We start from the raw sequence: 25,039 nt of genomic DNA on the forward strand, positions 1-25,039 counted from the left end.
TTAAAATGTTAGGAGAAAGTCAAAGTGGGAAACAAGCAACGGAGCAGGCAAGTCAAGCAAAAAGAAACAAGCCGGTGAGTGAAAAGGACATTTTTGAGAGTAGAAAAGTCAAGCGTGAGGAGTCTGCGTGACGCCTTGAGAGTGAATGAAAAAGTTGGGATGTGATGTCGGAGATTCTGCTCTTTGGATTTCATCGTGCAAAACAGATAAGCCATATTTGTAAATGGAGCAATCGCATTTCTCCAACGTCACATGAGAGCATGTCATTACCTCGTCATCCTCTAGTCGGCGCCGTGCGTCCGTGATGAACTTGATGTACTGGGTGACGAGCGTCATGAGCTCACTGTAGCGGGTTCGCAGCGTCACGTACTGCAAGAGACGCAAAGCGGGGACAGCGTTGAGCAACTTTCACGTTTTGTTGATTACACAATGAAAACCTGCCTCTTGGATGATGTCATCGGAGGCGCACTCCATTTTGGGCTTCTTCATCGATGAGGCAGGGGGGTCCTGCAGGGCTTTGTAGGTCAGGAGCTGAAGCTCGTAATCCTACCAGGACAAAGGAGTCGTTTCATTCTGACGTCACACACCAACCGCGTCCACACACGCACACACCTTGACGGAGTCAATGTAGTCTTTGGCATTTGTCTGACACTTGTCGATCTTGTCCTTGTTCTTCTCGATCTCGTCCAGGAGTTTCTGCACGAGTCAAAAAGTAAACCCGATGTATCAAAAAGCGTCCTGTTACGATAGACGTGCACTTTTTGGTATGGATGGCCGTCGAGAGCTGACTTTTGAAGTACCTTCTCCTCGGCGAGTTGCTCCTTCAGCGCCGCTCCGTCGCCGACGGGCAGCGCCTGGACTTGCTCCTGGCGACGCCTAGCATCTGCCAACCATCGCATGAGCCACTCGTAGCTGTCGCGGTAGGAGCTCATGCGTCGCCGGAGCAGCTCCAGCTCCTGTTTTCGGATCTCCAGCTGAGCCAGCACAGACTGCCAACGCTCCTGCAGGCCGGCCACTAGCTGGCGGTAGCGTTCCAGCTCGGCGTCGCGCTCGCTATGGACGCGCGTCATCTTATCGTGGACGCCTGACGCCCGCTTGAGCTCATCCGCCATACGGTCGAACACAGCCTGGTCTGCTTCAGATTCCGTTTGCATTTTCTGGTGGACAAGAGTCGTCAGAATTAAAGCTAAAAGATAAACCGCCAAGCAGATATTCGGGGACTACCTTGATCTGGCTCTGCTGCTTCTCCGCCTCCTTCTCCTCGGTCGGGACTTTGTGGACAGCCAGCAGTCGAGTCTCGTAGCTTTTCAGCGTCTCCTCGGCATCGTTGGTGTTCCTGATCACCACGTCGATGGCCTTCAGCCTGAGAAAAGGAACGTCAGTGCCGGGACGACGCTTTTTGGGACCGGGGGGCTTACTTCTCCAAATAGATGGCCGACAAGCTGTAGACGTGGTCCATCTTCTTTTGCGTGCTGTCCAGTTCGGAGCGCAGCAAGGGGCCGGACGCTTGAGACGAAGCAAGAACCTCCTCCGTCTTCTCAGTGATGGAGTTCAGTTCTTTCTTCAAGCCTTCCAGCTCGGTTTGGACTTTCTGCCAGCAGGATGGAGGATTCTTGAGGCGGTCAAGAGAAGAAGTCAATTTAAGATTCTCACCATCTGCTCAGTGGTCTTCAGGGCGCAGGCTTTGAGCGGTTCTTTCTCGGCGAGCTGGCGAAGTCGCGTCACCGTTCGGTTCTCGCATCCCTCCAGCCTCAGGCGGAGGTCCTTGAGTTTGTTCAGGTAAATCCTGCACACGGACTCGTCCTGCTCTCCTGGTGGGATGGAAAAAAAAACGAGCACTTCAGCATCCGACGATCAAATTCATCCTGACGTTGAAGGAAAAAATCATTTGAACGGGATTAAACATGCCCTTCGTTCACGTTAAGTCATGTGAGAGATTCAATCCGTCAGTCGTCAATTGACTTCATGCGTGATTAGACGCTCCTCCGTCTGGAGGTTCTTTGACATTCAAAGCCATGACGGGTGCGGTTAAGAGAAAAATCAGTGAAGATAATGATGATGATTGGAGAGGAATGCATGAACTTGGAAGCACAAGAGGGTACAATGGCAATCACAAGATACAACACACACACATTACTTGTACACACTGACACACACCGGCCCAGACAAGAACACACACTGACGAGGACACCCACTGGGTGACACTTGGATGTAGTCAAGCACCTTACCTGTCTTGGGTGGCACGTAGCCTGTAATTTGAAGCCAACAGTCGACTTAATCATCAATCATAAATAGTCATTGATTGATGCCTTTATGGTCTTCAGTAATAATAAAAAAAATGAATTTGCAAACAAAAAGCAGCCAAACGTGGAGCAAATACGAAGATGCGCTCACCTTGTTCGGCGGTGGTGACCAGCGTGTTGTAGTGCTGGTTAGCTTTATTGTAGCTGGACTCCACCTGCATGCGGTCCTCGGCCCCGAAGGCCTGCGAGTCCTGGCTGTCTCTCAGGAAGTCCTGGTAGTGCAGCTCCAGGTTTCTCAGGGCCAGCCGGTACTCCTCCACCGTCAGCGTCTTGAACTGGCAAAAAGGTGGTGATGAGTACTAATCAATATTCTTGGTGGAAGCAAATTTAAGTTGCCGTTACCATGGAGATGTTCCAGGTCTTGATGATATGGATGTCTCGCGTGAGGTACTGCCAAGACAGCAGAGTCCTCAGGTCCACAAACAAGCCCTGCCACATTGTCTGTAGCTTCTGCAGATTCCCATCCAATCTGAGAACAATAGACGCTATAGGTCAGCGCTCATCGGGTTTGAAAAGCCGCCTTGGCGACTCACCCGGCAACACTGTTGATGGCGTCCTTGTTGGTGGGCGGCACCAGGAAGCAGATGGACGGCACCGTTGCTTCGCTGCCTTGGCGGTTGAGCACTCGCCACTTGTACGGCTGTGAGTTGTTGAGGAGGGCGCACTCGTCTCCCCGGTGGACCGTGATCTGCAAACACATAACATCAGCGCTCTCTGCTGTTTCACAGGCACCATTGCAGGTTGGGACATGCACTCAGGTCAACTCATTGGACCTCTTGGGACAATCTGGAACCCATTCGGCCATAGTGTGGCCCCAAAAGGTCCCAAGACTTTGCTTACCTCCATTTGCTTGAAGTCACAAACCGCCTGGATGGGCAGCTTGCTCTTGATGGCGGTGGCGGGGTTGCGTGGTTTCAGCTGCACCACATTCTTGGCTCGCCGCTTCAGACCTTCCAGGTGAGTTTGGAAGTCTGCCAGCTGCTCTTTCTCATCCTGGAGACCGATCGGCAACGCCGTAAGAAGCCAAGATACTTGCATTTTGAAAGGGAGGAAGTTCTTCAAACTATTCACGCACGGCAGCATCCTGCAGAAGGTCCTCCAGCCTGGTGACGGTGACTGAGCGGTCGCATGTGTACTTCCTCTTCATGGTGTCCTGCATCTTCTTCAGCTTGTCCTCAGCCTCTTTCACATCGGTGAAGAACTACAAAGATCATTTAAGACTTGAATGCAGATGATCATAATATAAATTTACAATTGAGCAAGTGGACGGATGTTCCACCTGGAAGTAGGCGGTGTTCTCCTTCAGGTGGCTTTCAATGCAGCAGCACAACTGGAGGATCCAGCTCCACTGAGTCTGCAGGGCGGCGGTGAAGGCCTGCGGAGGGACGACCACAGCGTGTGAACATCACCGTGTTGGTGTTTCGGGGGCTGAGGCGTCCTTACCTCGATGGTCTTCCTGCCGGGGTGTCCCTCTTTCAGCAGCTTGTCTCCCGTCACCTGCACGGTGCCCATTTTCTTCTCCCGCAGCTCCAGCTCTCGCATCAGACCCTGCAAATGATTGCAAAGGCAGTGGATATAAAAAGTCTACACACCCCTGGTTAAATGCTTAGTTTTTGAAATAAAAAAAAACTATTGGTCACGTGATTATTTGTTTGTAATTGTCGTCCTTATTACCGAGTAGTTGTCCTTCTTGGCCGCCATGTTGGTGTTGCGCTCGCTCCAGTCATAGTTGACCTCCTCCTCCTCCTTCTCGTTGAGCCACATCAACTCTTTGGTGGCGGCCGTGACAAAGTTGTGCAGCTGCTCCAGGTGGCGCAGGCGAGACTTGGACGAGTTCTGAACACAGAAGTGTAAACAAAAAGATAACATGAGCCAAAACAATGTTAGATTTGAAAGCAGAACATTGTGTGTGTGTGTAAGGTGTGACCCCCGACTCACCAGGAGCTTCCCGTACTGCTGGTCCAGTTGGCTCAGGTAGTCTCTGTAGGCCGACTTGCTCACAGGTGAAACCTGACTCTGCAGCCGAGAGTTCAAAGTTGAACGCCAACGCACATGCTAGCATAAAGGAAGTGCTGGAAGGAGGTCGCTAACCTCATCGGCCTTGGCCCGCTCCACCTTGGCGCGGAACTCTTCCACGGAGAGATGCAGGCCGCGGTGGCTACCGAGGTGAGACTCGACGGCGGGCAGGTCAGCACCCCACTCGCCTTGATCCACGCGCCGCTGGTTCTCCTCCACCCAGCCTAGCAAGTCTTGGACGTAGCGCAGCGTGACCTCGTCCAGCTCGGGGCGGAGCCTGACGGGAGCCTGCTGGAGGACTTGCGAGGTGTGCACCTGCGTCATGGGCACCTGCACTGGCGCCACCTGTGACAAGGTCACGCCTGACTTGAGGCGCAGGTTGTACTCGCTGCGCAGGTTCACTAGGCGCTCGTGCAAGCGGTAAACCCTGCAAAAAAAGATTCATTTAAATTAGATATAAAATGACTGCTGACAATAGACTTTTTCATTTTTTTTTTTTTAATACCTGCGATACATCTGTTCAGCCTGAAGGTGACGCCCGTCTTTAAGCGTCTGCACGTCGTTGAAGAGGAAGCGAATCATGCCCTCGGCTTTTTCCAGATCCGCCTCCACCTCGGCCGTGTGCTGGGCGGGCTTGCCTGAATTCAACAGCCGCACGTCCTGCGACAGTCCCACCATCACGTCACTCTTTTTCACTGTACAGTTTTTTTACATGTCTAAAATAAACTGAATTAAGATAATTATTTTGTAACTTCTGAATTGATTATATAATTGTTTTTTTTTCTAATGCAGATTTTTCTTTACTTTAGAGATTTTCCCTTTTCTTGCATTGCCTTTTTCTCACTCACCGTTTGCAAGAGCGCCTCCACCTGGTTGAGCTGCTCCTCGCACACACCCGACTCCATCTGCACCTTGCCGACGATCCTTTGCAGACGCTCCAGCCTGCCAAGCGAGAGAAGGGGGTTAAAGTTCACAGGTCACACCAAAACAACCTAGAAGAGAGAGAGAGAGCGCTCACTCGGTCCTGCGCCGGCCTAAAAACTTGTAATCGTATCCCTGATGCATGAAGGCCATGGTGGATGCTCGTGGAGTGAAAGCCCAGACGATATGTTTGAACGTGAACGAAAGTAAAGCGAGGGAGCTGACTGCCTGCTCAGCATGTGATTCTATGTGCAACTGTCATTATGATCGCGTGTTTGGTGGACGCTTGCTATGCCTGCAGCAATCATGTGGTTCCTCTCCTAGTTCTTGCCAAAGTGGAACTGAGTCATCCCGGTGGTCACACTGTGCCACGCGGCTCATGATTTTTTTTTTTTTTTTTTAAGTATCGCTTTAAGCTTTTGTTGAGGGTAGTGGGAGACTCGCCTCTCAAACTCGGTCCTCAGCAGACGCTCCCGCTCCAGGATGGCCACGTGCAGGCGACCCCATTCCTTCTCCACGTCCAGTGGGTGGTAGCCCGGCGGCACCTTGACGTGGCCCGCCTGCACTGCGCCCTGAAACACAAACAGGGCAAAGGGGTGGAAAAAAATTCAAACTCAAATTGCCATTTATCTGCTCATTAAGATGCAGGAAATGTATCCATTTTGTGCAGAGGATAAAGAATATATGACTATTTGTCTGTTTTGTGTTTGAGTCTCAGTTGCTTAAAAGGTTAAAAGCACCGCAACATCCTTGCTAATTTTGTTAGCCTGTCTATATGTTTTGCACTGTGCATTAGCATTAAGCTAACAAGTGCTACATGTGACTGGTCCGTTACCTTTAAAAGCTTGTGCAAAGACTCACCTCAAGGGACTTGAAGATGTGTTTGGAGCGATTCTTGTCAGACTCCTTGGCGGGGAGCTCAGTCTCCTTGAACTTGAGAAACTGACGCCAGAGAACCTGCGGGATGCAAACATCTTCAGTCGTCTAAGTTCTCCAAATGAGCTTTCAGGGTCATGGGGTTCCCTGACCTCGATCTCCTCGTAGCTGGTGGGGAACTTGCGCTCCTCAAAGACCAGGATGTGGTGTCGCATCCACTGCAGCAGCATGGTGACCAGCTCGTTGTACTCCTGCCAGCGTAGTTCCAGTTCCTACAACGTTTCAGGTGAGACGTGGTAGAGCACCGAGCTCATGTCGGAACTTTTCCTGTACTCACGTTAGCCTTGACGCCGTCCTGCACGTCGGGCACCCTGGGCATGGCATCGTACAGCGACGACACGTATGTGATGATGGATTTCTCGTCGGGATGCGGCACGTCCACATCTGCCGGCAAACGAGACATTACAGTTGCCGCTCTCGTTTTGTTTGGGATTGGCCGACGACGGGACAGCATGGCTCACCCTCGGGGTCCAGCAGTCTGGTGACGCCCAGCTCGCGCTCAGCCACGTTGAAGGCCTGCTCCAGGTTCTGCTGGTTGTTCTGCCGCCCAACTTTCCCCATGTCGATCAGGTTGGGCCTGTCGGGACAGCGAGCGGGCGTCAAACCTCTACCTTCTTTTTTTAAATGAACAGTTAGCCTAACTAGCGACTGCATTTTAATGTTGCTCATTCTGGTGGTCCTTAAAGTATATATTTTTTTGGTGCTGTAAAAAGTTGAAGCTGTCACACTGTAGCTGCAGGCCATCAAAGTACGAGCCAGGACACGAGCGCTAATACCACACAAGCTTCACATTCCCCAAATCGGAAGCGATAAGCGGCGACGACAACTAGCATGCAGCCACAAGCTCAGCTCGGGAAAAAGATTCTTCGTGTACATGTGCAGGGTCCAGTCCTGCTCCAGGTAGCAGGCACGTCTGTAGGACAGCCTGTCCCTGCTCATGTGAATCTCATCCGTCTCAGGACGCTTTTCACGGTCTTGGCTCTCTGGGGTGGCGCCCTCTTGTGGCTCCTTGCTCTCCGGTCGCCTCCTGGACCTGAACCTCTTCTTCAGCTTCAACATGACGGGGGTGACAGGCGACCGATCCTCGTCGAAACTGCAACCTTGTTTCGAAGGCAGACGAATTGGGGCGAACTGGAGGTGGTGCTCGAAAAGCCGCGTGAAGCAACACCAACCAGAACCGTGCCAAGTCCAGACCCCGCCCAAACGCGCTCAGTAGTTGGATGTTAAACATGGATTGGATTCTATTAAACCGGCATCATCTCACCTGTGTTTGTGAATGATGGCGTTGAAGAGTTTGCCGTCGCGCCAGTTGCTGGTGAAGTTGTCGCAACGGAGACCCGGGTAGCCCTCCACCATCCGCTGGGACCACAGCAACAGACGCTCCTTGGCCGTCATATCGTCCGACTGGCCATTTACTTGGATGTCCGAGATCTGTGCCAAAAAAAAAGTTGGAGATTGCAGGTGTACCTAATAAAGTGACTTGAAAGTCACCATTTCTGCTAATTTTCTTCCGACCAGCGTTGGATGAGTCAGTCGAACCGAAATTAAACTCTCCGTTTCCAGACTCACCAAATTTGCAACAAATGAGTCACAAATCCAGATTCGACTAAATAAACTCTAATTAACGTCAACGAGGGCAGAGGAATGTTGGCATCGTCTTTTCCGATGCCCTCAAGGGAAAATTCTTTTTGAATCACACATAAAGAGAAAAATGGAAAAGTCCTGCGTGATATTTTTACGTGTTTGTTTTGCTTGGCAAGGTCGATGGCGACCTAACAATCACAGGATATCTGCTTTTTGACTACTTCTTTGTGGTCTTTGCCTATTTTCAGTTTAATTGGCGCTGCTTCGATGACTCATGACCAACTTTTACCGACGGGCTCTTTTTTTTCATAGACAAGCAGAAGACCACGGGGGAAACCCGAGAAGAATGACTCAGAGCCTGAATGGAAAAAAAGGACCACCACCCAGTTCCTGCTAAAAACCTCTGCGGGAGGATTTTTTTCTTCTTCTTCTTTTTGGTGCCTTTTGGTCTTGAAAAAAAAAAAAAAAAAAAAAAGGAAGTTGACTAATAAATGCCAACCAGGGTATTCGTTCCCACCACTGTTGAAAGCGATCACGCCCACGTCCTTGCCCAGGCTTCCCTCCCCCGGGGAAGCACTGAGTCACTAAAATCAAACCCCACATCCCAACATGACCATTACAGCTTCAAAGAAATTCCTGCAACTCCCACTCCTTTGGACTCAAACTTTCCAAAGTATGCTGCCCCATGAAACAGCTCATTCTGTTTTTTAATCTAAAAAAGGTTCCTCCTCCTCTTTCCTCTCTGAATTCTTGAAAACCAGCAGTCTGTTTAACGAGGGTCCAAGGGGTACCTGGAAGTGCAGGATGATGGTCCAGATGAGGCCCAGGGTCAGCTTGGGGTTTCCGTCGGCAATGTCGTCGTTCCTGATGTTGACCAATTTGACCTGTGATGGTTTCAAAGCGACCCGTCGGTGAGATAAACGAGGACATGCGAGCTCCAGGGATGAGAGTTTTCGACCCACCTGTCTGCGCTTGAGAAAGTCCAGCGCGATCTGGACGTTCTGGAGCTTGTGGAAGCGCATGCGGCCCTTCTCCCTTGGCTGAAAGAGAAACCAGAGGACATGCATGGTTGGCCAACGGTGAGGAAAGCGCTGTGGATGACTTGGATGAAGGTGCCGGGCCACATGTGACCCCGAAGTCAGATCCACATGGGAGCACGCGTGACCCAAGCAGGACGTCGAACAGCCGACAAGTTGCGATCGCTGTCCGTTTATGATCATGCAGCACTCAAAAGTACAAAACCACTTAACTTTTCAATTTAGTCAGCTCCAATTTTATCATTAATTAAATGTAATTTTCAATTAAAAAATAAATACATTTGAAATTGTTACACAAGACTATTTAATTAATATAATTAATCAAAAGAAAACCAATTGTGTTTAATAAAATTGTATCAATATTTGACTAATTAATATAATTAATCAAAAGAAAACAATTATATTTAATATCATTGTATTAAAGTGGTTTAAAATATTCCACCGTATTTCTTTAGTATATAAAAATAGAAGATTTTTTATTATGATAATAAAATAAAATCCTGAGTTGCATTTGTCTTATCAAGAGCTGAAGCACACCGCCGAAAAGTGAGCTCCACTTGTCTCACACTTTGTCATCCACTTGACAGCAAGTGGCACCTGACGATTAACATCCAAACATGCAGTTGATGTCGGAGTGCGGGGATTTTTTTTTCTGGGAGGGGGCGTGGCTTTGCTGGTGGCGGTGGGGTCATGGTGGAACGCATGCCCTGCCAGAGCCAGGCAGCACTCACCAAGCGCACGTTCCTCACGAGGTCACGTTCCCTCGGCTAGCACGGCAAGAGCATCACGACGACGAGGAGGGGAGGGGGGGTAGGAGGGGTGTAAAGTTGTTAGAGCCCCCCCCAAAAAATGAGTGAAGACGGCGGCCAAGAATGAAAATTAGTGTAAGAGGAGAATCAACACATGCCACACAACAGTACAACAACAACTGGAGAAAACAGCACAAGAAGCGAGGGAGGGGGAGGAGGAAGGTAAAGGCGGGTTGAAAGGTCAAAGGTCACTTACCAGAGTCTCTCCGGAGAGAACCTCCAGCAGGGAGATGAGGTTGTGGCCATCGCGCAGGTCCTCGTATAGATCGCTGACATGACGCTGGGCCTACAAAAACAAACAACAAAAATGCTACAAAATTGAGGGCAGCACAGTGTATTAGTGGGTCGTATATCTGACTCGCAGGCAAGGGGTTCTGGGTTTGGACACACATTAAAAACAAACAATCATGCGTGTTAGGTTCTTTATCGGCGCTAAATTGTCCACATATGTTATTTGTCTAGATGCGTCCTAATGTTCATTTGCTTCTGCAACATGGGTCACAATATTAGGAACAGCTGGAATCGGGAAGACAGCACACTGGCAGACTTTTTTTTTTTTTTTCTAGCACCGCACTGCACTCCATGCGTTTAGCACTTAGCAGTTACGTCAGAGCCAAACACGAAGAACCTACCTCAGCCTTCCAGTGCTGACGGGATAAAGGAGAAAGGGCGTGTGGTGGAAAATGGAGTGATGAGAAAGAAAAAAAAAAAGATTAGGGAAAGAATAGATGATTTTTTTGGGGGGGAGGGTGGCTGGAACCTAAAAATTAACAGGTTTTGCATTTCCTTCTTTAGCAAAAAAAAAACCTGTCAAGTTGGTACCCCAATGAAGGATGCTTAAAAAAAAAAAAATCATGAAAATGAGTCAGCTCCCGTATAGCCTCGTTTCCATGGACGCGGAGTCATAAAAACACAAATCAAAACCACATCCTGGCCACCCTGCCAGACTGATGCTATCGCAGGACCCACATGGCAACCCGTGGCGACGGTGGCAGCAGCCCGCTTGGCCCACTTTCGCTTCCTGAGCATAACAACCCGCATCTCTGTAACCATGACAACTGAGCCGGCAGAGTGTCAAGTGATTTTCAAAGTGCGTTGTTGTTACTGAAGAAAAATGTGACTTTGTCATTGCAGTCTTGTTTTTCCTGTGACTTGTGTGTCACAAGACTTTCACTTACAGTCAACTCATTGATATTGTTGGAGCGGAAAATTAAGTAGCGGCGAGACAACAAAGCCGCGCGTTGTTTCGGAAAACCAGACGAAAGGCATCGCAGATTTGATATTTGCTATCTCAGATGAGCAAGTGGCGTTTCGTACCTTCACTAGATGCTTGTTGACCCATTTGGTGAAGGTCTTCTTCTGAACTCGGTCTCGCTCGTCTGGTAGGGGACAAACAATGAGGTCAGTGAATAAGACCAAATCAGAGGAGATTGCAAAACAATGTCACGTCGCACGGGAACATGTTGCACCATGTGCGCATTCCTCAGCATCAGGACATCAAAGACGCAAGATCTCCGAGGTGGATCCCAAAATTTGTTTTTCATACCGGAGAAGCAGTAAAACGTTTTAATGCAAAATAGAGACGAGCTGCACAACAACAAAAAACAGTTTTTTTTGCTATTGAATTCATAATTCATTTACGATAATCATCCTCCAAGAGCAGAGTTCACAACACCTCAGGGGGCGTGGCCTGTTGAAAGCCCACCACCACCGTCAACACGCAGCACACTTGTGCTTCTCCAGCCCGAGAAGAAAAGCAGTAAGACTCTACCTTTTCTGTTGCCCATAGACTTGAGAACGCCCTGGTAAGGCGAGTCCTCGATGAAAACTCCATCGCTGCTGTCCGACGAGGACTGTCGCAATTCAACCTCCATGGCGAGCTACCAAACAACCTTTGACTACGATGAAAGCGACTGCCTGTTGCTGCTCCTCCGACTTCCTCTAAGCCTGAGCCGCCACGCTTTTTGTTCCCCCGCACGCGCACACCAAAGCGTGCCTGCAGGCAACCGTGTCACTCCAGAAAGAGAAGAGAAGAATCTCTCTCTCCTGGACCGGCACGGTAAAGGTGCGACCACACCCTGATTCGACAACAAAACCCCTCCTCCTCGGGTCTACTAAGACATGACAAGTGATGACTTTGAGGTTTTGGTTGCACAGGTGAACTGCGACAACGAAAATGTGTGACTTAGTGGAGTGCTGTCAAAATTTTGGGTTTCATCTCATGACACCAAATCACAATAAAAATTGAATCACATGTTAAAGTCGTTAGAAGATAACCGGCTCTTTGTCTGCAGTGGAAAGAGTGACTCGAGCGGGGTGGCCATCCTCTACCGCTCGGGCGGCAAAGACCACATGACGACCATGAGTCAAAGAACAAGAATGGACTCAAGCGTTCCGGTAGCAGCATTGAAGTTGGAAATTCTGAAAGGCTTTTCCCTAATTTTTCTTGGATGGTGTTCAGTCTTTTATACAAGCTTTAATTGTAGGGCGCTCCAACAAACCAAACAAGGCAGCCATTGAGTTTCATCTTCAAGTGTTAGCGACTTGTCGATTGGGAGCATTTCACAAAAAAAACATTGGCTAATTCACGTCTTTTAAATTCCCGCAAGAGAGCGTTCGGAAAGAAAGGATTCTTGGGATGCTTTGTCAGGGAGGAAACTTGTCGGGACAAGAGAAGCAAGACGAGGGTGGGGTGCTTCCACCCCATCCACTCGACCCTCAGCCCACCTTCGACACACACCTGATAGCAGAAAAAAAAGGCCACTTAATGAGCCAGAGCAAAGACCCATGTTGAATACCCGCATCAAAGACCCTCTTAACAAACCTACTTTGAAGACAAACCGCTACGATCCATCTCAAAGCCCAACCTCAAAGACCATCTCAAAGACCTTCCTTAAAACCCCAAAGGACATCAAATACCCAAGTCTAAGACACAACTCACCAACTGTCACCCAAAGGTCAACAACCATTCTTAAAATATCCCCCTTAAAGATCACCCTCAAAGACTCACTTCAAAGACCCCCTAATTGCAACACAGGCAAACGACAACTAATATCCATTAAGGACTTTTGTTCAACTGTCTACAAATTCACATCAAATTAATAGAATGCGTCTTTGCGGATGTCATGGATGTTTTTGGTGTTGCAGACTGCCACGCTTGTGCATTCTAGACGAGGGCGCGGCCGCCAGACCCCCTCTCCCGCCCCCTTCTTCGGGGGGCCCTACCATTTGCCAATATCACTCCAACCATGTCAGAAAAAAACAAGTGCAAGTGAAAGCATGCATGTCCATCACAGAAACAAGAATGCAAAGCAGCGCCAGGTACCATCTGGCCCCTGCGGCATTATGGGTCAGCGCCAAGCTGATATACAACTACTGCACCAGAAGTTCTGTTACTGTTCAACGGTGTGGAATGTGCACTCTTGTAAACATTACTCATCGTAGGTGAAAAATTAACTCATTCAGTCAACAAACCTTTTTTCTTTTTAATGTGTTGTTTTTGTCGCCCTCTAGTGGCAATAGACTGCAATAACACTTGAGGTTAGTTTAGGAAAAAAAAGGGGAAGGGCAGGGGCGTTGAGGTTTGGTGGTAATCATGGCAACACAGTGAAAACATGATTCTGTTGACACGGATGTACGCCACTTAGCAGTTGCAACAGTTTACTGATGCAAAAAAAATATATTTGTTGTACACGTGTTTCTAAACATAATGACATCAGAGTAGAAGACAATGAATCGGACCAGGCTAGAAAGGGAAATATAAAATAGGAATATCACAATATTAATAATAAATAGATAAAGTGATATGTCTAGCAATATTTCGAAATAAGTGGAATTTTTTTCCAACTATAAATAGCTATAAATGACAAGGCATCATCAAATCTGCATTTCGCAAGCTTTTATAGGACAAACTTAAAACTAAAAATGAAATGATCTCCATTACCTAAAGCTAAAAAAAATAGACGTTTTTTGAATTAGCAAAAAATGTGTAAAGGGTCACATAAAGTCATCTTTGATTAGAATTTACTGTTTTAATTTATATACCAAATTATCCCTCTGTTAATTGTAACAAGACATGACTAATCGAGTCCACTCAGTGCTGCAACCAGATGCAAAACAAATCAACGCACAGTGCGCATGCGTGCGTCAATTCTCCTCCTTCGCCTCCTCCTCCCTAATAAAATCCGCCTGCGGGGAAGTCCGTGAGCGCGCGCGCGCAAACATACCTGCGCAACACATGCGGCTATAAAGGTGCGCGTCCACGTCCTCGCATCTCATCTCATGGATATAATTCATCATGCGATAAGTGTAGGCGCCCCACGCCACCCCGCCGTCTTCCACGCGAGCCTCCATGCTGCGTGGATATTTTTTTTCCTCCCCTCGAACTTTTTGTGTCTACACGAGCTCCATGGAGGAGGAGAACCGAGCGTAAAGTGTCGTCTCGGATTGCACCCAAGTCCAACCCACTCCTGCTGGTGCGTTCAGTGGCCGTGCGTAAAAAGATGCCATTTACGCACAGCCCCGCGCACGCGCCCGAGGGTTTTTCTCCCCCCCCCCCTCGCTCTTTTTATTTTCCGTAGCCATGTGTGACTTCTGCACCGCCCACCACTTGCATAATCCACCCCAGTGCGCCAATTAAACCCACACACGCAACACACACACGCACATTTCCCATAGTCGTAAATTAACTGTGTGATAAAAGTCTTTTAGAACGGACACTTTTCAACAAACAGAGATGTGAGTGAATTTATCTTGCCACCAGCCACCGATTGAGCAACACTTACAGTACAGCGTACACATTTAGCCATGTTTGCAACAGCTGCGCGTCATAAATAACCCACGCACACGCACATGCACGCTGAAGCTAAGCTATTGTTGTCTTGTGAGCAGTAGTGCTCAACCATTCATGTCCTTCACGGCGTGTGGAGGAGAATCTCAGAAGACGTAGGAGGACTCTTGAAAGGAGCCGTTTGTCTGAAGTAATTCTCTCGGGCATGTTTCAAATTGTGTGGTCGTAGACCACCGCAAAGTATCTCACTGAGTGTTTATGATACAGTAAGTTTCGGAAGGAAAACCGGATTTATTGGGTCCTTATGGCTAAGAACCCAATGGACAAAATGAGCCTATAAGAGGCAGCTTCAAACCAAAATGGCGGACTTCCTGTAGCTTTTCGGGCATAGTCTTGAGATTTTTTTTTTGTGGGTCTTGTCATGGTAGACGTGTCTAGCAAATTTTATGTAGTGAACTGAAACGGGCTTCAGGGACTGAATTTTAGTTAGTCACGATTTTTTTGCAAGTCAGCAAAAAACGTGCATTTCAAACCATGGTAGATTTCCTGTGGTTTTTCAAGAATGGCTTGATCAAACTTTTTTGTGGGTTTGCTCATGACAGACACGTCTACCAAGTTTCACGTTATGAAGTGAATTTGGCTTAAGGGGCTGAGGATTTTTGGGGCAAGTCATCCCAAAAAAATGTCATCTTCCCAACAAAATGGGCTTTGCTTCTCTGGAATTTTTTGTGGGTCTGAAGGAAACATTGTTCTATAGCAGTCTTCGTGTCTGTGTGCAGTAAAAGTGGGCTCCTCTCCCATCATGAAGTCTGTTATTAGAGAGTGAGTGAATGACTCACTGCAGTGTGGAATATAAACTGCACTGCAGTTTTGGGCGCGGCTGGCCACTAAATGGAAGCGGCCTTTAATGGACTACGTACTTTGCCGCAGGACGATATGAAAACTGTAAAAATCCTGAAGACTACTGTTGAAAAATTTGCAGGAGAATCTTTTGTTATGATTATGTCTCCGGGATACGACGTCTGACAACGACCGGTGTCAAGTTCGTCTCCTGGCTTGGAACTTGCCGAGCTTTTTTTAAACGCCGCCGCGCACCTTCCTAATGACCCAAAGGCACCTTGGGGCTCCAACTTTAATTACCGAGATTAAATTCAGCCCGCTGGGATGATAAGTATCAAACAATATGATTAATAATTATCACAGAGCGGTGTCATGTTCTTGTGCGCTTTTGAAGCTATCAAATTCAGACGTGACATCAACATGGTGTCGTCTGTAACGCGATCCCGTCTCCAGTGCAGACGCAGTATTGACACTGGCCTTTCAAATTTGCATGCCATTTAGCAGTCAAAGGTTGTTAGCAAGTCCAGATTCTGCAAACTATCATCTTGCTAAGAAACTATTTACTGTACACGGTTAAAAACCTCTTAGGTGGAGGCAATTACGAGGTCGATCTTGTTATTGTCGTTGGAGTATGTACGTCAAAAGTCAGCTTTTATCGCGGCTAAGGTGTGTCCCGTCCTTTTCCTTTCTTTTTATGACCCCGACTGCACCACTGGGGCCCGCTAAAGGAAAAGCACACGGCCTGGTTGGTCGGGAAACAATCGCACCAAGATGGCTGCCGTGCTTTGACAGCGGCATTTCAAACAGGTTTGTCCGACATGCAAAACAAACAGCCTAGCTTCTAGACTTAGCCTCAGGCGAGCTTTCAACGAGTCTGAGTTAGGCGCGTCCCCACTAACGTTCAACTGATAGCATGGAAAACAATTTTCAAACAAGTTGAGCAGGTCGTATGTCAGGGTAAGTTTGATGTCTATTTTTAGAAGTTTTCCGAATGACAGCGATTTTTTTCATAAGCACTATAATGTTTGCAACAATAAGGCGCGTATGTCACTACTTAAAACTTTAAATTGGAGTAAGAAGATTAAATTGACATTTTAAAGTTAAATACAACTGAACTGAATCTAATAAAAAGATTTAAATAGCTGAATTGTGATTCTTTGCGTGCCACTAGAGGAAGCCAGCGGACCACGAATGGGACCCCGACCGCACTTTGAGAATGACTTAGCGTATAGCATAGCGTAGCGTAACTGACAACACAAGGTTAGAATTTTGTTGCGCAAACTATGATGAAGTCGTAATTTTCAGGCGGGTGGAAAAGAGCTGAATGAAGTTGAACTTTTTTTAAACATGCCATGTTTCATTTTGCAGTCAACTTCAACAAATGAAGACACGAGCGGTCTTCCGGAACCTAACTTGCTTCGAAGTAGGCGCCTGTTGCCTTGACAACGCACCCAAAGAAACTCAGCAGTCTGAGCCCCAAGGAAGAAAAACTGACACGCGTCCAAAACCAAAACTAAAAGCAGCCGGCGCCTTCTCGCTGGCAATCACGGGGTTAACTCCAGCACTGTCAATCCTCAGGAAACTGAGCTGAGGGAGGAGCGGGGAGGGGGGCCGAAGGGGGGGTGGTGACGGCAGACGGGATAAGAGCGCAGCGAGGACGGCGGCGAAGACCGAGACCAGCCAGCATGCAGGGAAAAAGTTTCCGTCCTTGGACTTGAAAGCGGCAAGGTCGCCCCCCTCCCCATTTGAGTTGCCCTTGAAAGTGGTACAACGCCGCTTACCTCGCTTCCTGCGAATTCTCCAGTGCCACACCAGCAGCAAGGTGACCAGGTGGCCTGTCGCCACCAGCGAGGGGAACAAATTTCCTGGGGGGCTCGCCGGCATCGGGCCTCGCGTAAGAGTGTGGCGATCGCGGCCGATTTGCCCACACGTGGGAGGGCGCGTGGGTGGGGGTGACAGGTGAGGAGGGGAGGGACAGAGTGGGAGGGGTAGTGGCGGGGGGCGTTAGGGGTGTGGTGCCATCCGGGACGTTTGCGAGCTGCAGCCAACTCCTCCGGTAGTTTTTACAAAGAGAGAGAAGTCGCGGCAGGAGCACGCCTCCCTCCCTCCCTCCGTCGCTCTCACTCACTCCCCCTCCCTCCCTCTCTCACCCCTAACCCTCCCCCTGCACTCACTCCTGCCGCAACTTCTAAATGATAGCGAAAAGACACTCACGAAGGAGACAAGTTGGAGCGGCCACTCACTTCCTGCACTACTTTGCCCAGAACTCCAGTCCTGCCTCTGCACAGCTCCTCAACATTTATAAACAAACAAGAATGCTCCACCTGTTTTAAAATAAGAGACAAGTCAGAGCAGGGGAGTGCCTTCCTCCCTCCCTCCCTCCCTACACCTGCTCCACTCCTGCCCGTCCACGCAACTCTGCATGGAAATTACCTCCAAATTAAAACAGTAAATAAAACTTGAGGAAAATGAGCCACGAGGAGTCTAAACTCTGAGCAGGAGTGAGACCTCCTCTCGTTCCCTCCTTCACCCTGCACTCCACCATGCCCCTGAGCTGCAGGGGCATGGTGGAACAACTTCTTAATTTTCCAGAATAAACAAGACTCCTCCAATAATATTCACGAATCCATCAAGTCAGTTACCAAGCGGGACTCCCAAGCAAAAATCCCGTGCTTGCCCAACTCGCCCGCTGCAGTCTGACATGCCGCCATACATACACTGCCAAGGCCCGAGCTCAGTTTTCCGCACTGCCTTTCCCATTGCAGGATCATGCAACCTTTTCCTCCCTTTTCTGTAATGTTTACAATCAAGCCTGAGCCATTTTTTTCCACTCCCGCCCCGCTTAACGCCTTAATCCCGCTCAGCGAGACTCATTATGCAACTCCCGTGAAGGCTAATTGCAAACTTATGGGCAGAAAACTCTCCTCAAATTCTTCACAGCTTGTTAAGTGATAAGAGCTGAAGCAATATTTTTAGCCTCCTTCGCACCACATGTCAAGCGGGAACAGTGGGGCCGATTTCCTGGTAGCATCAAAAGCGCCGATTTGGCAGCAAGTCAGCATCAAAGAGACGTTTTGTCTGCAGTGTCACAAGCAATCCACTGCAGGCAAAAATAAGGGGCGTTGGCGCTGCTCGGATCGATCCAGGCAAGATGAAAACATGGCGGAGGCACGATGATGATGATGCAAAATTCTATACACACAATGCAAATATTTACTGAAGTACTGCTGCCCCGTCATGACTGACACGTGAAAGCGACCAATGGCAGCAGTGCACTGCCAGAGATGCAAATCGGGCTCAAGTCACGTCAAAGAGCTGCAAGTCAATTTCAATGAAGTTGTGCTAACCGAAATATTCAAATTGAAGTTTTAAGAATTCATTCAAAATATTTGTAGATGTTCTTTATTTTAGACTTGAGGGGGATCATTTCAAAATAGAGATTTCATGCCAAACCTAAAAAAGCAGGGGAAAAAGTCCTCCAACCCCCCCGAAAAAACGTGTTTTGTTTTGAAAAAAAGTTCACATATTGAATTAGAACCACTTCTCGGGTGAAGCCGGTCCACATTTGCATGGAGCGCCATTTGTATGTGGGTGTACCTAATCAAGTGACTTGTTGGTATTAAACTCCAACCCGTGACATGAAACCACAAAAAAGTTGCGTGACAACAAGGCAAAGCAGCATTGACGCACAAAGTTCTGGCCAGCCATGTGAGCGGAACAGATGTGCGGAATTCCGCCCCCCCCCTTGTCCGCTCCAAAAGGGAGGAGTCGGCGACCGCTCCCACACGTGCGACGACGCACAGACGCTCAGCATCCTCAAGTGCCCGTTCGCTCCATAAACACTTCACGCCTAATGAGTTCCCGTAAACACCACACACAAGATGTCACACCAAAAACAACCATGTAAAAGAACTTTAAAGTGGACCGAAAACGTCAAAACAGTAAATAAAAACGTACCACGTGGAGATCCGGGGCAAACACAGCAGCACAAGTCCATCCTGCCTTCTTGCGCGCTCGCCACTTTTCCTCAGACCTGACCTCTCCACATTGTGTCTTCTAATCAGAAACCAATGGGAGGCGGAGGGAGGGAGGAAGGCAGTGAGAGAGTGTGGGGAAGGGGGGGGGGGGGGGGGGGGGGGAGCTAAGGGGAAAAAAATAACGGAATGAGAAAAAAAAAAAAGTGGAGGCTCGTCAGCCGGGGAAGTGAAAAGCAGACGGGCGCTGTGAGCCGAGTGGAAAGAGCATCTCATGCGTGCTGCTGCTTTACCCTGGATGGCTTCCATGTGTTGCAAAGGACGAAAAAAAGAAAAAATGGACAAAGGGCGGAAAAGTAGCCTGACAAAGAGGCCTCTGTGGAGGTTGTTAAAATATAAATAAATAAATGCTGCGCCTCATTTTTTCCCCCCACAGCTTCCGTCTGGGCGCAAGCAGCACATGAGCGCTAGATGCTCAAATTGCGAACTGACAAACTCGATATTACGCAAAAAGAATTGTGCAAACTACACCAACCAAGTCCAATTAGCTTAATGCTAACAAGAATGCAAACTGCCATAGAAGGGCTAATAAAATAACATCTGCGTGTGACCATTCTAAAAGTAACAGATATTTAAAATAGAAAATGAAGAAACTAACAAAATTGCATTTTTCAGACCTAAACTAACGAAAAATAAGAAACTAAACGATTATAATAGAAGAGACAGTGCAGCCAAGATAAACAGAGCGGGCCGCAGCGGCCACGAGAAAGCATTTCCATGCTGACACCTTTTGGTAAAAAGGATGAACTGTCGGCGCCCGCCTACCTTGACCGTTTTGAATCAAAAGCTCCATGAAGTCTCGGTTACGTGCGGGCTCCATCTTAAGGCTCCCTTGTCACGTCTGAACGCATTGCACGGCAACGGAGAAGACACACCAAAAAAAAAAAAAAAAAGGCGGCAGAGGGCAAAGCAGGCAGTCCGGCCCGAGAACCGCGCGGAGGGGGGCCGCCGCTTGCCACATGTTACACCAGCGTCTTCACGGAAAACATGAGCCAGCCTGCCACCACACCAACCATAATACACCTTAAATATGGCAGCAAATAGGAATTAATAGAATGGAGCGTCTCATCAACCAAACAATTTCGACCCTTGGTTATGAATCTTAATTAGACATGATGAGCGTGCTGGGTTTCCGCCTTCATCTCATTTGGCCGCATTATTGCGCATTTCACAAATCGCATTATCGGCTCGCCTATATGAATCAAGATGGCTGAGATGACACAAATTAGTTTATAAACCCGTAAGCAGGTTAGCGGGCTGTGAGCGACATGTGAAAATCATAACATGTCTAATGCAGCTCACCCCGGGGAAGGTTCGGGTTTGAGCGTACGGGAGGACAGTAGCGGGTGGTTGGAAACATCTGGAAGCTATGCGGGACGGGAAGTGCGGCCAAAAGGCTCAGACGGCTTCTTGAGTGTGTATTCAATTATATCGTCCAACATCTTAGTATAGCCAAGTCAACATAGTTTACGTTTTAAATTTTTCACCAGCGAGCTCTGCGACTTCTGCAAGCTACAAAAAGTTAAACGAGGATAAACGAAGCTTGTCAATTGCGCCGTTGTCTTGGCAAGGTTGACTCGGAAAAAAAGCGCGGCTTCGAGGAGGTACCGCGGTTGTTGGCGGGGCCAAAAATATACACACGAGGTTTGGAAGATATTTACAAATTTTTCTATTTCTCCTCCGCCGTAATTTGACTTAAACACGCTGGTGGAAGTGCGCCATCCTTTAATTTTCAGACGCCACAGTGCCACGCCATCACAGCGTGCTGCTTTCTTTCTACGAGCACCACCACAAAAAAGAAAAAAAAAAAAGAATGGCAGCCTTCCTGTGTCTTGGGCGTGGTTGATCTACTTTTTTGAAGATGTACTCATGATAGACGGGCCTAACAAATTTGATCAACCTGTCATACCTCACAAAGCCTCTCAGACCAACCCGAATTCCTGACAGAGTTTTATGGCGAGTGATTTAAGACGCCTGGTTGTCTTCCAAGCCGTTGAAACGCAACCCTGCAGTTTAGCGGCTGGTGTGGAAACATCTGGGAGTAAATTGTTGGGAAAGTTCCAACATGGCTCACCTTTCACCCAACATACAAGAGAACAGTGATTGGTTTGTGCGAGCAACTACATTTCGAGCAACAGTTAGCTTGTAAAGTATCAATTACAGTGGATTCGAACATGAGCCCTGCGGCACTCCACGTGCACTTGAGTCTCTCCAGTGTGAAATAAGATGCTCCATATAATAATCTGACAGGTTATATGTGTTAAAGACTAATTGCTTCGGTATCAATATTTCAACAATAGCAAACAACTGGTTTGAATGTCATCATGGCAAATTTAAGCAATTGAGCACAAATGGTCCAAAATGGCCACCGGTGGGAAAGTGCCCTCTGACTGCCTCAAGAATTTTGTGTAAAGGTGACTGCACTCGAGTTTAAGGGAGTGTGTGATAAACCGCTCGTTGCCATGATTCATCTCAAAATGTTGGTAACCATGGCAACGTGACCCTCCACCTAAATATGACTCAATGCTATTGAGACAGAGGCGCTAATATTGCTGCTACTGGCAACACTCCAAGGAAAAATCAAAACAGACATACACACTTCCTGTTGGCTCATGTTACAGAAATCATCACCCCAAGTCATCTCCAGGCATTTGCGCCCCCTTAAGGGGAGAAAGGAGCATTGTAGATTTCATCAAGAACTTCACAAAACTATGAAGAAACATCTTGCAAAGCAGTTTCATGAAAGGGTCCAACCAAAAGCGCCACCCAGTGGCCACTTAAGGGAAATGACTGACTTCAAAACACGTGGGTTCCATTCATTCTTAATATATGCAGGTATTTTTACAAACGAAACAAAATTGACACAAAGTGGACAGTTCATTAGGTACACCATGAACATTTAATGGTTGTGGCATTCCCGTTTGCAGACAGAAGCAGGTGAGGAATGGCGGCCATTAACGCGCGCAACTCAAATTAGCAATAGTGGCACGCGAGAGCTGCAAAGTGGCATGCGAGAGGCGCGAATGTGCATATCAGCGGAATTGGCCGACGGCCGCCGCGGGCTGGACAAATGTTTGTGGAGCATTCAGACAATTACACAGACACAATGATGGAAGGTTTCCCCACCAAATGGACATTTCAATGATTAATATTTAACATTAAAACAGCATTTCACTCTCTGACCAGACAATTTGACTTGATGGAGTTGCAAACGAGTGCATATTGATTGCGTCAAGGCCCAGTCGAGCCCCCCCCCCCCCCCCACCACCACCACACCAACTAGGTTTATTAGCACTTTCACCACAAGTCTGTGTACACTACAAACATGAGCTGTGTCAAGCGCTGACCTTGTGGAGCCTAGTTAAGAAAAAATGTTTAATGCCTAGTCATCAGATTGTGCCGCCATGCTCTGCTTTGGTGAAGAGCATATTGACAAATCCCCAAATGAGCTGTGAATATTTGGGTCAAGAACCGAGCCAAAGCTGATTGGAACGCTCTTGGCCAAGATCCATTCGGAACTTTGAATTAAACTCCAACTGGCACTCGCAAATGAACTTGAGCGATTCTTTCAGTGGAGGCCCAATGAAGCGAGGGAGTTTTTGTCTCTGGATTCCAAACGCGACCCCCCCCCACCTTGGCCTTGCCGAGTGGGTCGGACTCTTTCACATCCCTCCTCAAAACACCAAATGGTAAAAACAACTCCTGGCTTCTGTTATCGCCAAACTGCTAACTTTTGCATGAATGCTCAGTGGCCACAACATTAGGTACGCCTACGCCAGTCAAATTCTTATCCAAAACGAGCTGGTTCAAGGATAAAGAACTTGCATCGGGGCTGAATGGGGCTGTAACCCACCAGATCCATCAGATGGAGCTGAGGAGCACTTTGTGGTATCCATCATCTGCTGATGGGTGTTTCTCCAATACTCCAAGACGTGGTGAACGCCGATTCCTGATTGGACGCCTGCTCGTCATGACCTCACGCATGCCGGAGACCGTCACGCCCCTTCAAGTCAACACCACGCGATTCAAAACACCGAGCGGAGACCACCTTGCGCTGTCGCCGACCTCGTTGCCACGGCGATGCTGCATTGCCACTCGGCTTTGCCGCATGCATGCAGCAGCCCACTCCCTGCCCCCTTGCGGCCCCCACAAATGGCAACAAAAGCTTCAAAATGATCCTCAACTTGATCAAAAAAACAAGCGGATGATGCGAAGTACCTTTAAGAGAGCTGATCTCGTGCTGTATGGATCTGGCTGGATCCATGTCGCCAGCCAATCTGAGGATGGAATTGTCTAAAAAATGGCAAACAACCGGCCTGCCTTCTCTCTCTCGCTCGCTCACTCTCTCTCACTGGCTTACTCACTGAGCTTTGGGTTTTTGTGCCCTCCTGCCTCGCACACAATCCCTTTCATAGGGGAAGTGTGAAAAAAAACAAGCACACCTCCTCCGGCCCCACCCTGATGGTGCATCCTCCTCTTCCTCCTCCTTCACTATGTGACCCATTGCTACGATTAATAATACCCCCCGCCTCCCCCAGGAAGTGACTCAGCAGTTATTTGCCCTGAAAGCTGTATGCAGCAAAATAAAAAGCAGGTCATCTGTGCATCCAACAACAGTGCAGCTCTGCTTAGGATGTGACTTTGAGTCTGAGGAATATCATGAGATGCCTGCATGCAATTTATATTTTTATTGTCGTAAAGGGACTCCAAAATAAGGCTATTTGTTATATTTTCTTTAAATAACTAGCTGATTAATTGGAATGGGTTAATCAGAAATCAGAAATTCTGACAGGCTAGGCTAATATTAGGAGTCTGTCAACGTTCGACGAGTCAGCAAAGCTAGGAAAGCTTTTTTTTTTTTTTTTCTTGTGACACATAATGGAATTAATCATCAAATAGCTCTGACAGTCACATGATTGCCGACATGTTGCCTCCCCTTGGTCGCTCCAGTAAAAATTGCATCAACTATTTTGTGTTGCCTCACAGCCGCTTTTCATTTTTTACAAGACGTAATTATGACAGTGGCATCTCTGTATCAAATACACCAAAAAATATTATTTTGCAGGGACTTACACAGATTTCGTTTTCATTTTCTTGTTTAGGATAACTAGCAAAAAGCTGTTAGCATCACAGAAGTTGCCTTGGTGGAGGTTAGCGCTCATTAAATGTGGATGACTTGATTGAAATGGGTGTCTGTGTCGCAAAAGCTGACAAAGCACAGTCCACCCGTGGTGGCTTTTCTTTTAAGCGGAGTTGGACGCAAAACGGCGGCCGAGGGCGAGCGCGGACGGACGGCTGACATTCCGTGCGTGAGTCGAGCTCGCTGTGGCGTGCCTGAGCCTGCGCAGTGTTAGCGCCATTGTTGTAGGGATGAGCAGGCAGCAGTCGTGTTGCCGTTGACATCATACAGTCTTGGTGAAGCAGCATGTGGCTCATGATGCAAAGTTAGTCACATTTATTTTCTAATAAATATTGCATTTAATTATTTTGAACAAATACTAAATAATAAATATATGCTGGGCCGGAGTAAAGAATGAAATGGGCCACCAGTGGGCCGCAGATTATACTTTGCCCACCCCTACTTAAAAACCTTTCAAAATAAAATTGAGAAGCTTCAAAATTTATCAAAGTGTGATGACAAACACGGCCACCATGAGAGCAAAACAATCATTTGTTTGTATCACGATAAGAAATCGGCCAAAAGTGGACTTTGGCGCCCATGACTTGACCTTTCTGCAGCTTCCACTCGTAAGTCTGTTTTTAGGAATGA

General features: G+C 47.9%; 1 protein-coding gene and 1 long non-coding RNA gene across 8 annotated transcripts in view; one reads left to right on the forward strand and one right to left on the reverse strand.

Annotated features, from left to right (window-relative positions):
* The window catches only part of pleca (plectin a), a 42,945-nt gene that overhangs the window by 11,454 nt on the left and 6,452 nt on the right, over nucleotides 1-25,039 (reverse strand). The window contains exons 5-35 of one of the 7 annotated variants that reach the window (XM_049750068.2): nucleotides 10,924-10,985; nucleotides 10,239-10,253; nucleotides 9,803-9,892; nucleotides 8,723-8,800; nucleotides 8,552-8,644; nucleotides 7,441-7,607; nucleotides 6,638-6,753; nucleotides 6,454-6,560; nucleotides 6,269-6,388; nucleotides 6,102-6,197; nucleotides 5,685-5,812; nucleotides 5,168-5,261; nucleotides 4,825-4,979; nucleotides 4,395-4,746; nucleotides 4,242-4,319; nucleotides 3,978-4,139; nucleotides 3,747-3,851; nucleotides 3,583-3,678; nucleotides 3,379-3,504; nucleotides 3,144-3,296; nucleotides 2,837-2,991; nucleotides 2,646-2,772; nucleotides 2,395-2,578; nucleotides 2,229-2,249; nucleotides 1,654-1,811; nucleotides 1,419-1,591; nucleotides 1,225-1,363; nucleotides 801-1,157; nucleotides 613-696; nucleotides 442-546; nucleotides 271-369 (exon numbers count right to left, since the gene is read on the reverse strand). In XM_049750068.2, the coding sequence (XP_049606025.1) occupies nucleotides 271-369; nucleotides 442-546; nucleotides 613-696; nucleotides 801-1,157; nucleotides 1,225-1,363; nucleotides 1,419-1,591; nucleotides 1,654-1,811; nucleotides 2,229-2,249; nucleotides 2,395-2,578; nucleotides 2,646-2,772; nucleotides 2,837-2,991; nucleotides 3,144-3,296; nucleotides 3,379-3,504; nucleotides 3,583-3,678; nucleotides 3,747-3,851; nucleotides 3,978-4,139; nucleotides 4,242-4,319; nucleotides 4,395-4,746; nucleotides 4,825-4,979; nucleotides 5,168-5,261; nucleotides 5,685-5,812; nucleotides 6,102-6,197; nucleotides 6,269-6,388; nucleotides 6,454-6,560; nucleotides 6,638-6,753; nucleotides 7,441-7,607; nucleotides 8,552-8,644; nucleotides 8,723-8,800; nucleotides 9,803-9,892; nucleotides 10,239-10,253; nucleotides 10,924-10,985 (3,995 nt within the window). Of the gene's footprint in view, nucleotides 1-270; nucleotides 370-441; nucleotides 547-612; nucleotides 697-800; nucleotides 1,158-1,224; nucleotides 1,364-1,418; nucleotides 1,592-1,653; nucleotides 1,812-2,228; nucleotides 2,250-2,394; nucleotides 2,579-2,645; nucleotides 2,773-2,836; nucleotides 2,992-3,143; nucleotides 3,297-3,378; nucleotides 3,505-3,582; nucleotides 3,679-3,746; nucleotides 3,852-3,977; nucleotides 4,140-4,241; nucleotides 4,320-4,394; nucleotides 4,747-4,824; nucleotides 4,980-5,167; nucleotides 5,262-5,684; nucleotides 5,813-6,101; nucleotides 6,198-6,268; nucleotides 6,389-6,453; nucleotides 6,561-6,637; nucleotides 6,754-7,440; nucleotides 7,608-8,551; nucleotides 8,645-8,722; nucleotides 8,801-9,802; nucleotides 9,893-10,238; nucleotides 10,254-10,923; nucleotides 10,986-11,377; nucleotides 11,694-13,832; nucleotides 14,071-25,039 lie in introns of those variants that run through there. The other 6 variants (XM_049750074.2, XM_049750072.2, XM_049750069.2 and 3 more) reach the window with 6 other exon arrangements.
* LOC125986587 (uncharacterized) lies at nucleotides 14,155-17,707 on the forward strand. The gene is made up of 2 exons (XR_007487716.2): nucleotides 14,155-16,042; nucleotides 16,604-17,707. It is a non-coding gene; the product is annotated as an uncharacterized lncRNA (long non-coding RNA).

Source organism: Syngnathus scovelli, chromosome 19 (assembly GCF_024217435.2).
Source record: "Syngnathus scovelli strain Florida chromosome 19, RoL_Ssco_1.2, whole genome shotgun sequence".
Lineage (NCBI taxonomy): Eukaryota > Metazoa > Chordata > Actinopteri > Syngnathiformes > Syngnathidae > Syngnathus > Syngnathus scovelli.